At 36.7% G+C, this 15,627-nt stretch overlaps 1 protein-coding gene across 2 annotated transcripts in view; it reads right to left on the bottom strand.

Moving 5' to 3' along the window:
• The window catches only part of LOC107044012 (arginine kinase), a 167,973-nt gene that overhangs the window by 92,400 nt on the left and 59,946 nt on the right, over positions 1-15,627 (bottom strand). The window contains exon 1 of one of the 2 annotated variants that reach the window (XM_015265737.2): positions 2,199-3,044. The exons of the other annotated variant lie outside the window; for it this stretch is intronic. Within the exon in view, the coding sequence (XP_015121223.1) occupies positions 2,199-2,239 (41 nt within the window). The 5' untranslated portion in view covers positions 2,240-3,044. Of the gene's footprint in view, positions 1-2,198; positions 3,045-15,627 lie in introns of those variants that run through there. 2 annotated transcript variants of the gene reach the window in all.

Raw genomic sequence — 15,627 nt, forward strand, 5'->3', positions numbered from 1 at the left:
CCGATATATTCAATACGGCCAAACATCGGTCAAATATCCAGTCGCCGAATATCGGGGCCCGATGAAAGGCCAAAAATCGGCCCAATATCTGCTCGCCGAACATCGGGTCCCCGATGAAAGGCCAAACATCTGCCCAATATCTGCTTGCCGAACATCGGGGCTCTGATTAAAGGCCAAACATCGGGCCAATATCTGCTTGCCGAACATCGGGGCTCTGATCAAAGGCCAAACATTGGTCCAATATCCGTACACCAAACGTCGGGGCCCCGATGAAAGGCCGCTCCACGGCCGATCATCGGAAGCGACTTAGTATTTGTAGGCTATTTTTTGAATAAATGGATGGATAGCATGCATTCATCCTCTTTCCTAATATACTGACTATAGATATCGATACCCCGAATGAAAGCCTATTATAAATAAGGTCTTGAGAAAAAATTTTCTATCTCTCTTAGATTCCGAGATATGCATCAAAAACTGGCCAAAAGTCAAAATCTATTTAACCCGGTTCACCACTTCGCTATTGAATGTACTCGATATCTTGAAAGGTAAACAAGCGAATGTATACATGTCAGTGATTTAACCGTTACCAAAAACCAATAGCCAAGGAACACCAAGAATATTTATATTTTGTTCTTGGAGCAAAGTATATCCAAATAATGTTGCATATTATCTGGAGTCTTTCCTTGTGACGTGAGTCACTCGGTTTGGAAAAATGATTGAAATCCCTGAAAAACCAAACGAAATTTTTTTTTTGAAAAGACCGGCCAAGTGCGCCTTTGTAAGAATTGTATTTTTAAAAAAATGTATTGTTTCTCAGGAAGAAAAATTGAAAAAATGCCGAGTAACCATTTCAATGCGTTGTTGTGGAAAAATGCCCCAGTACTTACTTATAGATAATTGTTTCTGGGAAATTGAAAAAAGTGGAGAAATAAGGAAGAGCGCCTAGTTCCTGAAGTTGAACTTATGATTTCGATAAACCACAGAACTTTTCATAACATCTAGAAACAATTTCGGCTTTTTTTCGACAGTCGGCTTGTACTGTTGCAAATTTTATAAGTTTGAACTCATCAATGCCAACTCAATATTATCTATTCCTGTGAGTCTATTCCTTATAAGTGGGTACGACCATAAAAAGTGTGGTTATCCACACAAAGTCAATGAAAAAGTGTCAATACGAGTGTTTCTTTAAAAAAAAATTCTTCAGAAAATTCTCAGGACCAACATACTTGACGCGGTTTTTTGAAACACTCATTGCGGAGAGTTGTCGCTTTGTGTTGACACCATAGTCGAATAAACCTTTTCCATGTTTTAAGTCGCGAATGCCGATAACTACCTGGCGATCACTACCTTAATTAATTTAATTTCTATTCATGAAAATGAAAATATTTGAAAATGGAAAAGAATAAGCTTAAGGCATTAACGTAAACTATTCGGAAATTCCATCCAACACAATCACACAATTGACTATCTAAAGATTTGAACACCTAGCAAGGTATAGTATGCTTCAAAGCAATTTCTGAGTCCCAAAGTGGATCTCAAATCTCAAATAATAGACTACCAAATAAGGATCCCCATTAAGATAAAAAACCGCGCTAAGTACGTTGGTCCTGAGAATTTTCTGAACCATTTTTTTTAAAGAAACACTCGTATTGACACTCTTTTTCATTGACTTTGTGTGGCTAACCACACTTTTTATGGTCATACCCACTCCGTAACTCACAGGAATAGACAATATTAAGTTGGCATTGATGAGTTCAAACTTATAAAATTTGCAACAGTACAAGCCGACTGTAGGAAAAAGCTGAAATGGTTTCTAGATATTATGAAATGTTCTGTGGTTTTTCAGAATCACAAGTTCAACTTCATGAACTTGGCGCTCTTCCTTATTTCTGCACTTTTTTCAATTTCCCAGAAACAATTATCCATAAATAAGTACTCGGGCATTTTTCCACAACAACGCATTGAAATGGTTACTCGGCATTTTTTCAATTTTTTTTTCTGAGAAACAATACAATTTTTTTTGAACATTTTTTTTGCTGAAACACAATACAATTTTTTTTTGAAAAAATACAATGCTTACAAAGGCGCACTTGGCCGGTTTTTTCAAAACAAAATATTTTTTTTGGTTTTTGGGCTCGTATTCATATATTTACAAACTAATTACAAAACAAATTGTAAAGTATGATATGACCACATACTCATCGCTCGAAGCGGTATCCTTAGATGTGCATCCACCCATCGTTGATATAAATCTCACCAATCGAATTCAATAAGAAAAAAATAGTTATGAAGATCTTTCCAATTTACTCGCAAAACTAAAAGTATAGAATACACTGCAGGATAAGTATTGAAGCAATCAACAATTATATAAAAAAAATTAAATTCCCGTTATTTCCTATTTGAGAGTACTGAATTCTCTGAAATACACTTGGCAACCTGTGTCCACATTCATACAATCACGTAGCGATAGCAAAATTTGAATATTTCAATATATCCCGAGCGAAATTACGAGGGGTATGCCTCCACTATAATTTTCCAGTTTTTACATTCCCTAAATGTCAAATTTTCACTGTAATAGATCACTGACACATTTTTGCGCCGTGAAGATCTCCCTCTATTTAACACAAGTGCTTTAAAATAAAAGAACCAATATCCGTCAAAATACAATCACCAATATTCACAAATATGCTCAGATTCCCGCACGTAAAAAAAAAATATATATTTTCTTTTATTTGAAATATTTTTCCAAGCAGAATCATTGAATCTCAAATGTCTTCATCTAGTTTAGTACGAAAACGAATTTTACGTTTCTAAATCTCAGTTTTGCCCATTGAATAAACAGAAGAGAATTTGGTTTTAGTTATAATTCCGTCTTTATTATGAGTGATGTGAACACTACAGTCTTTACGCTATCACTAAACAGGAGTAGGAGAGATTCGTTGGGACAATCTGCGTGAATGCGTTGGGGGGTATATACGTTTCTTCGTTACACGTCTCGAGCTCTCTGTTTCTCACAATGAGACGTGTGCTCATGCTGACTGTATAGTCCTTATTCCCCCGATACGTTTTTGTGTATAAAACCCCCAGTTATACAGCCACCTCTTTCGCCCCCCACCACCACTCACTCATTCCCTCTCTCTCAATGTATTTCTCCCTTTAGTTACTAGAGTCCAGTAAACTTATTGCCCCTTCTAGTATCCGCCACACGCCAGGGTGGGGCCCGTCTACTTGGCACAGCATAGAGGCACAGCATTTGTCACACGGTCGATATCACGTACAAAGCCCGCGGAATTCACGTTTACTCGGGACTTGACGCGTGCGCAGAAGATATTCTGTCCTTTTTGGGGTTGCACCTACTCCTATGTAATACAAAGAATGTTATGACGGGCCAATATTTTGTATGAATTCTTGGGCAAGTCTACCCATGGAGCATTCAGATTAGACCACAAATTTTTCTGTTATACAGTTATCGTCCCCAAATTATTCAACCCTGTCACGTATAGACAACAATCCATACATAAATGCCTATTTATAGTTAATAATTTACAATTTTCTTTAAATTTTCTTTGCCATCCATTTTTGGCCATCAATGAATCAGTCCCATGGAGAAAAATAAGACAGTGTACAATTTCATTCTAGAATATCCAACTTCTCGTTTTTGTAAGTCATGATTGAAAAATGGGTAGCATGATCAATGGACGTTTCACATTTTCAGTATACAATAAGGGATTAGAGCAAAAATTTATAAAGCAAGTAGATACATCATATGAAAATTATAAAATTGCCTTACTTGTGTAAAAAACGACCTTGACGGAATTAATCAATGTTTTCCATATAATCCTAGAATTGGGAAACCTCGGATACAGACTATTTTTAAGTGTCGAATGAGGGATCCTTAATGTGACTGACATTGCTAGAAGGGAAAAATTTATATTACGTTTGATCTGGCATTACAATTATTACCGATTTTCTTTTTTATTTCCTCAATGTTCTTCATATTAGAAATTCATTTGGTTTCGTCAGAATAAAGAAGATCAATATTGCTTCACTGCTAATTTATCCAAACTCCAGTATGGATTTCGATAATTAACACGTCAGTTCCATTATACTACCTAACAGAAAAAGATGAGATTTTGCTTGAGTTATATTCTTCTTACATTTTCTTCTTTTATCGCTCATCGAACAGATGGCTACAGCACTTGAATTCATGATTCCAAGGTAAAGACATTTTATTATATTCAAAAAATTGAACGATTCCGCGCAAGGGTGAATTAGCAAAGAACAGTGGTACGCAACTAAATGTTTTAGATTGCTTGCTTTTCCATGACTTGATTCATGAACTTCAACTGTATGTACATTAATGCTTCTGGAACACCACGTATAAATGATGACGCAACGGTAAAACAAACAGAAAAAAATCATTGTTTGTATGGCAAAGATGTAAGATTTTATCCAAAGATGAGGCTCATGTTTACAGTATGCGGCCGAGGTAAGGATAGGCTAGAAAATTTTTGAAACTCTTGCATGGAACATGTACCATTGTATTGTAGCTTTTGTCGAGATGGATTCGACGATTCCGGAGGATGGTTCATCATTGCATTTGATAACTTAGATTAGGTTAACGTAGGCGAATTTCTTCATTTTCGTCTGCTAGATGGCGAACCGTGCCACTTCCAGCCATTATAGCGCGTTGGGGTTGCAGAGAGTTATTTTTTAGGTTTCCAATCAATTCAATATTTTGGGAGCGGCGACTATTATTGGTTAGAATAATAAGATTTCGCATAGCATTAAACACTGAATGTTCCCGAAAAGACACCTACTCTTTACCTGAAGGGCACAGAACCAACTATCTCTGGGGGGCTATTCTCAACAAAAAGCCGCTTTTTCCGCAGCTTTTTCGAAGCTGCGATTTGCTGTCGCGAGGGGGCGACACGATACTAAATACACGAATTGATGAACGCATTTTCAACCTCAAATCTGTCAGATTTTTTTGACATTTGGAAGAGCTATAATAAGTTAACTTTAGGGAAATTTAAACCAAAATAACCGTAGATGATGGTGGAACCGTGATGATGGTGGATAGTATAACAGGTGCAGTGCTAGTTGATGAAGAAGCCGAGGACCATCAACGGGGCTTACATAAATTATTAAATGCGCGACGTAGGGCAATTAGACGCACCTCAAATCCACTGGATGATTTGCCGGACTCAGTGTTTAATAAATACTACAGGTTCAATTGGTTCATGGGATTTATTTGTTGGCTTTTATTAATGAAAATAATAACAGGGTTAGCAACGATTTTATACAATGGCTGTGTGAAATTCCACTTTCGCTCCGACATCAAAAATCGAAGCCAAGATATTCACCAGCATCAATATCTACTCTCAGTGGTCGATAGGCAGTCAATTCTATTCACTAATTAATCGGTCAAGTATTTATCTCATTTGTAACACGTATTGAAGTGAATTATTAACACTTTACTCCAATATCAATTATAGCGGCTCCAAAATGAATAATTACAGATGGATGGGTATTTGCGCATAATGCGTTCGCAAAGTCACCACTTCGTGTCATTTAGTATCGTGTCGCCCCTTCACGGCAAAAAATCGCAGCTTCGAAAAAGCGGTGGAAAAAGCGGCTTTTTGCTGAGAATAGCCCCCCAGGATTGCATTTCCGTTTGCTTTCGAATGTGAGCTTTGTACTTGAAGGATTTTAACATTTTGTAATTTAGGCTTCTGCTTCCGAAGGTTTTATGATCGTTCAAATTAAATTTTTTGATTTTTTGTGTTATATCGACCGATTGTGATCCAAAAAGTCCGAAAATGCAATTTTTAGACTCTGTCTGTATATATATATATGCGTGTGACAAAGTTTTTCTTCAATTGTTCGCTAATGAATCGATAGAATCTTCTTTTTCGTCATATCTCGCACGGAAAGTTCGATTTTCCTCCTTAAATGACGGAAGGAAAATCGCTTGATTCATTCCTCGGTTTTTCTATTGATTTCGACGATCCTCGGAATTACATAACGCACGTTCCTTCCTGCATTTACGAAGAAAAATAGAACTATACCGTGCAATTATAACGAAAAATATTATGTATACCTCCCCAGAAAACAATTTTTGCCAGTGCCATCTAAAATTTAACAGGACGCCGGCAATTTGTCAACAAATTGTTGACATACTGTTTGCTGGGTAGAAAGCAAAGCAAGGCATGGAATGTCTTTTTTTTCTCCCTTGGTGCACAATCTACTATTTTTCAAATGTAGGTACTATTGAGCCATATCCATTGATATTATTTAAAATTCAATTCATTTAATAATTTTTTCATCACGCTGTGACGAAAAGTGAACTGTTCGGCACGCTTCGCGTGCCTAAAAGTCCAATTTCCGCCACATTGTGATGAAAAATATTGTTCGTAACTCGTGAAAAAATGTTTTTTAGCTCGTGGGATTATATCACGAGCCTTCGGCTCGTGATATAAACCTCCCACTCGCCAAAAAACACTTTTTTGCACTCGTTACGAAATATACTATTTATAAATTTTGGAATTTTTCCAAAAATTGTTTGTCTTACGTGAACTCCAAAAACAAATGGACAATCGCATATATCTCGGATAGAATCAAGAAGGCATTCTTATTAATTTTTTAGAGCCATGGTTAATTCTGTTTTGATAACATTTTTTTGAGTGATCATTAGAAAATCAATTTTTAGAAAAATATCAATTTTTTGTAGGAAAAATTGAATTTTAATTAATGTCAATAAATTGAGCTTATTAAATTCTATAATATAGACTCTATATTCATAAAATTGGATTAAGCCGTTATAAGACAATATCGAAACGAAAGGTAAAGAAGAAAGACCACCCAAATATATACACACACATGCATACATACATACATACATACATACAGACACTATCTGAATATGGCATTTGGCATATGGCGTTTTGACTTTTTAGACTATATTTGGTTACACCCAAAGAAAAATCGTCCTCAATGAAACCGAAAAATCAGTCTGAGTCAAGTCGGACTGAATCATGCAGGGAATCCACTTATTTCATGTCGAAGTGACGGCATAAATCAAGTCGGATTCGGAAAAATGCAAACCGGCATATTAGTCTGATTGAAGTCGATTTTTCGACTTGATTCAAACTGATGTCGGCTTGACACATTTCTTCTTGAAATAAACCAGTTTTTGACACGTATCAGACCCGGAATCCGGATTGGCTTAAAAAATCAACTAGAATCAAGTCGAAAATCAACTAGAATCAAGCTAACGTTGATTTGAATCAGTACTTTTTTCTGGGTGTACACAAACACAAAAAAATAGAGACTTAAATTTGAGCGATTACAAAGCTTCCATTCGGAAGCAAAAATGATGTGCACAATGCTCATTTACAAGCATATTGCTTGTTTATTGGTAAAAATAGCAAAGCTATATGAAAGCAGGAGCAATTTCCTACTTTTGTTTCGGATTTAAAATATTTTTTTTCGAAAAAAGTAAACGATGGCACTAGTCTGGCATTTCCGTACGGCATTTCTAATGTAATTTATATTGCGTATGAATGTTTCCGATACCGTTTTAGATTTCTTTTTCAGGTTATTAACAATCGCACAAATTTCTTATACGTAGGTTTTCATGGTGATTTTTCAGCGCAATATTAGATGAGGGGCCCACGTAGAAGGAAAAATTTCGATTGTAATCAACTTGAAAAAAAATTAGGGAAATTCTGGAAAAATGCTGCCTAATCTAATAATGATATTCAATCCAGCATTTGCAAGGATTACTGACTGATGCTTATTACAAAAAAGCCAGCGCCATGCAATTACGCAACTGAATTACTAAGGAAACATGCGTTTCAAAAAACAAGAAAAAGTTGCATAAGAAAGGACGTCATTCGCAACAAAGAAAGCAATTACACGGCCACTCATGGTCAATGTCGATTGATATGAGGCTTTCTCGACGTGTACATATAACAGAAAGACGTCAACGCACCAAATGCATATTTTCCCACGGTTATGAACCGATTTTCTGCTGCATTTTTTATAACAATTGTGTCATTGAGATCAGTGGATCATAAGTGCTTGTTTTTTGCTAGTCTATCGTTTTTTGGCAATCCATCATTAATTACACGGTACAACAAAATTTGAATAGGTTTACCCTCGAAAATGAAACTCATATAGTCTTATAGATCTATTCATGCGGATTTCAAATCAAATAAAAAAATTATCCAGAACATGTGGGCAAATTTGACTGTCTAAAAGGTAATCATCAAGTGAAATGAAATTCAATAAAAAATATTTTTCGTGGGTAATATCTCAGGATTCTTTCAGTAAAGACATGGCATGTATGGAAGCAAAAATCACGGTTTCCTGTATACTAAAATTTTTCACACTGTACAAAATTTGTTGTCTTTAGCAGGCATGCGAATGAAATGGGAACAGATGAAAAATTAGAGTGGGCTGACCCATTACGCGTTGAACCGATAACTTCCTAACCAATTCCTAATATAAGTAACTCCAGTTTCCTAATGACAGAATTCTAGATTCTAGATTTTTCTAGAAAATTATGAATTTTTCAAGCAAAATCCAGATTTTTCTAGAAAATTCTCCAGTTTCTTTTTAGAAATGAATAACAATTTTGGGGGATCCTTAGCACTGGTCCGCAAATGACCGACAGTTAGTTATTATTGCACGAAATAGATAAAATTTGTGGATGTGTCTTAAAATTCGCAAGGATGTTTGTATGTGATGATTTCTTTATGAATGAAATATGTTGAACGTTTGTTTAGGGTTCTTGGTTATTCATAACAATTCAATCGTATCGTCATAATAAAAAACGTCTTATCATGACGAGATGTTGCGAAATGCCGGATTCTTCTAATATACCTAAAAAACTGGAATATACTGGAATATACCTGGAAAACTATGATTCAACGGAATGATCCTATGATACAATGGAAAACTATGGTTCAATGAAGGAAAGAGAAGACCGTATATGTATCCACGTAAAATTACGGCTGTATCAGAGCAGCAGCCACCCGCAGATGTTTTTAATCTATTAAGAAAATGCGTGCAAAATGTCAAAAACCACACGGAGAAAATTATTTGGTAAATTTAACCAACTAGTTGGTGAAATTTAATAACTAATTAATTGCAATTCAGAAACAGATTCACCAATTTCATTGGACAACCATTTGTTGTATTTTCAATAAGCGTTCCTCGATTTATTTGATGGATCAAATTTAACAAGGACTTGTAGATTATTGCGAAACCATCTTTCAAGGGAGACATTAATCGCCTGTCACGATATAAATGATTGCGGGATTATTTCCAAACGTATATATTATATATGCCGTCACCACCTACCCTGTAGGAAAAATTTATTGAATTTATTGAATTAGTGGTTGAAGCTGGTTGCTTTTTATAGATGACCATTGTTGAAAATTTTTGGCTGAAACTTCCTGTGAACACAGTGCAATTTTTTTTCTGACTGAAATTTCACGTAATTTCATTACAAAAAATTTCAAATTTTATGGAAAAATCAACGAAAAATCTAAATGTCACTACAAATATTTTATGAAAATTGATAGAAATCAGGAAAATTTCGATACATATATTCTTAAGTTTTCAATTAATTGAAAATTCTCCGTAATTTAATTCCAAATATTCCCGTTTAGATTGAAAGTAAGATTAATTTGGAAAATCGTTGCCTTCGTGAGGTTCGAAAACAGGAAATTTCAATGCAGTCATTCGGTTCAGTGATATATTCCATAATTTCCACAGTGACATTCAAGAAAAATGGAGCAGGCGCGTCAACAGTACAGTCCCCAGGATGAAAAATTTGAGTCTTTGTGGGGTTTGCAAGACTCGCGTCTGCGTCTATGAGAGAGTATGGCTCAGGATCAGCAGCTATACTTTTGAGACTCTGCATGAGAGACGCCACAAGACTGTTGAGAGACTGCTACCGAACGTCCCTCGGCGAGAGACTCCGCCTCTCTTACGTATCTCAATAATTAGTTAATCACTAATAACTCCTTCAATTTCACTGTTGAAAAATAACTGAATATATATATCGTCATTTTACATCGCTTCGACCCGGTTAGGGCATACTGCGATGATGATCAAGACTTTAAAATGTTTAGATCGCACCATTCTACCCGGCCGGGATTTGACCTCGGAACCTTTCGCATGTGAGGCATGGAACTTACCCACTGCGCCAAGCCGCCGGGGCTTAACTGAATATATTAATGTAAGTAATTCCATCCACCCATCCCTTTAGTAACCCAACTCGCTACCCGTGTAGGAATTTGACCGGGGATTCAGCCGCAACTCGGGTACTCAGATTTCCGCCTCGGCTTGACGCTGTACTCGAGTTCACGGCGCGTCACGTCGCTCCATGCTGGCTTGGAGCGCAACGCCAAGACGGCACAACCCAGTAGCTGAGGTTGAGCAGTGGCTCAACGCTCGAAACTCAGCTCCGACTCAGTCGTGTCGTTTCGAACAGAGGGTGGGGCAAAATCGAATTAGATGATTCCCCAGAATAATCTTGGAGGTTTCTAGGACTCTTCTTCTCCGGAAAAAATCTCGCAAAAAAAATCCCCTTGCCCCAACTAAAAATACAGAAAAATCGAAACAAGTCCATTTCACGTGTCTTCATTCTTCAAAGAAAGAAAAACAGAAATACCTTTTGCGAATCACTCAAGAATATCATTTTTGAATCGTCTTGATACAACTGATTCAATTGATTTTTAACGTTTCATTAATAACACAAAAATCTTTTCATCAAAAATATTTTGTTCAATGAAAATATGAGATGATTCAAATTACAGTTCAACTCCGCGTATGAAAAAATTTAATAGAACATCCTAGCGAATTGGCTAGAAAATTCTATTGGATTTCTATTAAATTTTCTATAAGTGTTTTGCCGTTTCTATTAACATGTTCAAGAGGAAATATTCTATAGAAAAAGTCAATAGAAATCGATTTCCTATAGTTTCTTCGGCTCAAATTTTCTAAGTTGTTTGTATATCATTGAATTTTTAGTGATATATGAAAGTTTATGATTTTTCATCTGTAAATTCCATGTTACCCTGTCGTAATTACTGATTTACTCTCCACGAATTTTTTTTTTCAAACAGTGAACGTGTGTCTGATGATTCAAACATGAAAATATAACTTTATAACAAAAAAGGTTTGTTCTCATTTTTCCAGTGACTTTCTCTATATGTTGCGAGTTGTGTTGAAAAAAAAAAGAAGAAATTCTTTATTACGTTTTTGTGAGTTATTTTACATCGTATTTCAAATTAATACCACTGGACTGGTTTATACCACTTCAGCTTTTGCTGCGCTTGTGATTACGTTTAATTGTAAATCGATGTCATATTCACAATTATTTCCTTAATTTTTCGATCAAATTGCAATGCTGTCAAATTATTATTGAGGTTAGGTGTGCCGGGATCGAGTAACTGAGGATAACACGGAGGTTGAGCGGTGGCCATTCAACTAAGGCCCAGGGAAGCATCCCGAGCGCTAGTGTAACGGTGGCTGAGAGCGCGTGACGCGGCTGAAACTCGGGTAGGCGTGTAGCGTGCCTGAGCCGAGGTGGAGCGGCGTATTTCTAGCTGGGATACGGCTTCTTACCAGAGCTCGAGTGGCACGATTCCTACACGGGTACTGCTCAGCTGTAGTAATCGCACCTTACCCCAGTATTTTTTGCTTCCGAATGGAAGCTTTGAAAACCCAGGTGGAAAATAACAGAAAAAGAGAAGGTTTGACTCGAAATAATGCATTTAGTCTTCACGGGAAATTCTTCCAATGGGAGTTTCCGAAATCCAGATGACTCTTAAAAAAGGGCGAAGATGGCTCTCATCCAATGAAGTAGGAGGGAAATTGAAGATTCGAAATGGAAAAGAAATGTTGGGAACGGCAGATTTCAATTGTTCAAAAAAAGGTTATTAAAATAAATAACACAGATTAATTGTTGACAAACATTGCATGGTTATACATCGTCATTTTCTATTTTCATTCTTTCGGGGATTGAGAGAGGAAATAAATGAATCTTCTGAAATTAGTCGTGGCCACTAACTAAAATCATGATTTTTATGATGCAAATACTTGGATAAAATATTCGTATTAAAAACTCATTGAATGGAGCAAGCCGGTTAACGACTTTTGGCTTGAAATGAGTAAATTTTCTAATTCGATAGACTACATCGTCATGTAAGGATTTCGTGATAGTCTTCCTTTCGACTAAAACTGATTTTGTATTTATTTACGATTTTTCTCATCGATTTATGAGTTCTCAGATTTAATATAAATGAACGGATAAGGACATATGCTTTCTGTACGATTCATAGGCATTATTTTTTGAGGCTTTAAATCGTCTATTTTACTCCAATTATCATCTTTGACAACGCATGCATTTTAATGGCCTCTCGCATGAAGGCTGATACTCTCAGGATTTATGAAATCGACGATGCCCGATAGTCGACATGATGCATGGTGTACATTTAAAACTTTCGGGAAAGCATTTAATGATACTTGTAAATTATGATCCGAAGGACATTCTACGAAGAGATGTTTATGGAAAACGACCGATTCATAGTGATAATTATGATTTCCTAAACATTGAAACGTTTAACCTGAGATTTCCTGAATAGTGATACTCAACACACTTGAAAAATCGTTGTAAGAAAATTGAAATAATGCTTCTTGATGTTTGGCTTGATCAAAACTTCACTTTTGATCAGAGTACCACATGAAGGACAATTTACAGATGTTCAATAGCTACATACTCTCTTGAAGATTTTTTCACACAAACGTTCTCCTTTGGAATGAGCCTTCAGGAACTAATTACGAATATTTTAACATCAATTAGAATACGCTACATGCGCCGAGATCGGTAAGAAAATGGAGACCTATAATCTGACCAAATGACCTCGTGGGGACATAAACTGACCAAATTTAAATTTTAAAAAATATATATTTTAGCCAATCAATTACTCAATTTTTGAAAAATTAACCATCAGAAAGGTGGCGCTATAAATGTTCACATACAGACATGGTTAGCAAACTTCATATTTTTTCAATGGAATTGCTATGAATCCTACTACTATGAAGCATACTACCAATGAAATTGGTAGAAATTAAAAAAGAAAAAAAATAATAATACACAAAGTAACTATGAAATGGGTTCTGTCAGATAGGCTTCAACCTCTGCTTGTTTTGTTTAACCAAGTTTTTATTTAAAAAAAAATTACAGTCATTATTTACATTATTTACGTACCTTAAAAACTAGTATCAAGAAAGTTCTATGACCGTTATGTTATAAAATGTGTACACTTTGGCCAAGAGTGACTCTCGAGTTTATTTATTATCGTGCGATGAAGAGGTTCGTATTTTCCTTAATTGGACGTGTTGGGAGAATATATATAATTTAATCCATGTACTAATCGCATCCACCGGTTCGCCGAAATTTAGGTTAGGAATAATGTAGTATGTATGCGTGAGACCATAGGATGCTTGTGAATGAGGAGACTTGGCTCATTTCCCAACCGCCGGGGGGATCATCAAGCTTAGTAGTGGAAAATTACCTGGCCCGAGGAACGAATACTATTACTTGAAGCCAACAAAAATCACCAACACAACATCGCCTATTCCAATCATCACGTCAAATACTCCACAACTGTCATAACATCTATCAACAGGCTAATTCAGATCTTCCGCCAAAGAAGATTGACTAAAGTAGAGGCTCAGATCTCGGGGTTGGACTGACCCCAAGCCAAAAGTAGTTCGACCCCAACGGAGGAATGCCGCCACGGTCGAATCTGACGGCTGGGCGAACTGCCTGTGCGGGTAACTCGGCAGTAGCCAGCGTTGCCAACCATACCATTATCATGGTATCTATACCATGAAACTGGCTCCGATACCATGTACCATGATGCCCATCATGGTATCATGGTATACCATTTTTCACGCGAGGAACGAAGGGAATGTCCGAAAAATTCATTATCTTCGGATAACTTTATTAAATATTTTAATGCTTTTCTTTCCTGAAAATTGCATTGATTATATGGCTTCTATCAGCAGCTGGATCACCTGGATATTGTTCATTCGCAATTAATGAAAAAAATATATATTGTAGTGATGACATTTTTTCAATGAATCTCCAATGACAATAAAAAAAGTTAGCTTAAAAAAAACGTCCGTCTCTGTCCAGTACGAGTTTTAACTTATTGCCTGTCATTATTGAAGCCGTTTGACACTCAAACCCTGTTGGTAGAGGTGATAATCGATCTTCGTTTCAATTATTGGTACATTGAATTTCACGAAAAATTTGAGGTTTAAGAATGGTAAAGCGGACACTATTCAGGGACACCAAGCGCGTCAGCGACTCTCGGAAGGACCATCAGTCGATAAAATGGAATTTGTCCGATGGAATGTCCGACGAATCATGTACAGCGAGACAAAAATTGCACCAATCATAAAATTCGTTACAACACAGGGAGCCCCCTACTTCGCCTATCTCGTTTTCTTGCCAGAACAGCTGATATTCACTAGCGGTGTAACCTCCATAACTCGTCACAAGAACTACTTGATAGGTTCTGTGAGAGGATTGATAGGATGTGAGAGGAATTTCAAAAGGGTGCAGGCGCTCCCTTTTGAAATTCCTCTACGAGAAGGACAACTATTTGTAAAAAAGTTTGCGTATTTTGATTATAATCTTGCTGTAAATACCATAGGTAAATATCGACGAATGACATTGAGCTGCACTTACGGTTTAAAGATAAGGTTAGAATTTCTAGCAGTACTGACCAAAAAACTTACTTCAGGTAATATGGAAGACGAAGATAATGCATGTCGAACACTACCAAAAAAGAAATCGAGAGTCGAATAAGGGAGTAAACCTCAAGTCGCCCAGAAGTTTCGAGATGATTGGCTGCAGATGAATGAGTTCAAGTCTTGGCTACAGTGTGTTCCTGCTAATCCTCTCAAAGCCAGATGTAAATTGTGTTCTCAGGAATGCACTGCTGATATATCTGTATTGAAGACACATGCCAAAACAGATAAACACAAAGAACGGAAAAGACCACTGAAGAACACAAGCATAAAAATGACTAAGTTTCTTCAACGTGAAGACGGCACTGGAGACCCCTTAGACACTGCAGAAATAAAAATGGCTGCATTCCATGCCGATCACAAAATTGCCTACAACGAATTGGATCACCTGTCAGACCTGCTGAAAGAATGTTTCCCCGATTCCAGAATTGCTCAAAAAATGGCTGTGAAACGAACCAGGAGAACGGCAATTGTCAAAAATGTCATTGGCGAGTCGGAAAGGCGCGTACTTGCGGAGAAGCTGAAGAAGACTAAATTCAACATTTTGACAGATGAATCCACAGACATTACGGCTACTAAAACAAGTTGTTTGCTTGTGAGATATTTTGATGATGGAGAAGGCAAGGTTGTATCGAAATTTTGGGACTTGATACAGGTTTTGGAACCTGGGAAGGCTAACAAGTGCATTAGCAGAACACTTGTACACCAACATCATCAAAAGCATCACAGAGCGAGGGGTTCCAGTGGAAAATGTCGTAGGCTTTGTATCTGATGGTTGCAGCGTTA

Source organism: Diachasma alloeum, unplaced genomic scaffold (genome assembly GCF_001412515.2).
Source record: "Diachasma alloeum isolate Michigan unplaced genomic scaffold, Dall2.0 Dall_scaffold_00659, whole genome shotgun sequence".
In the NCBI taxonomy this organism is placed as follows: Eukaryota; Metazoa; Arthropoda; class Insecta; order Hymenoptera; family Braconidae; genus Diachasma; species Diachasma alloeum.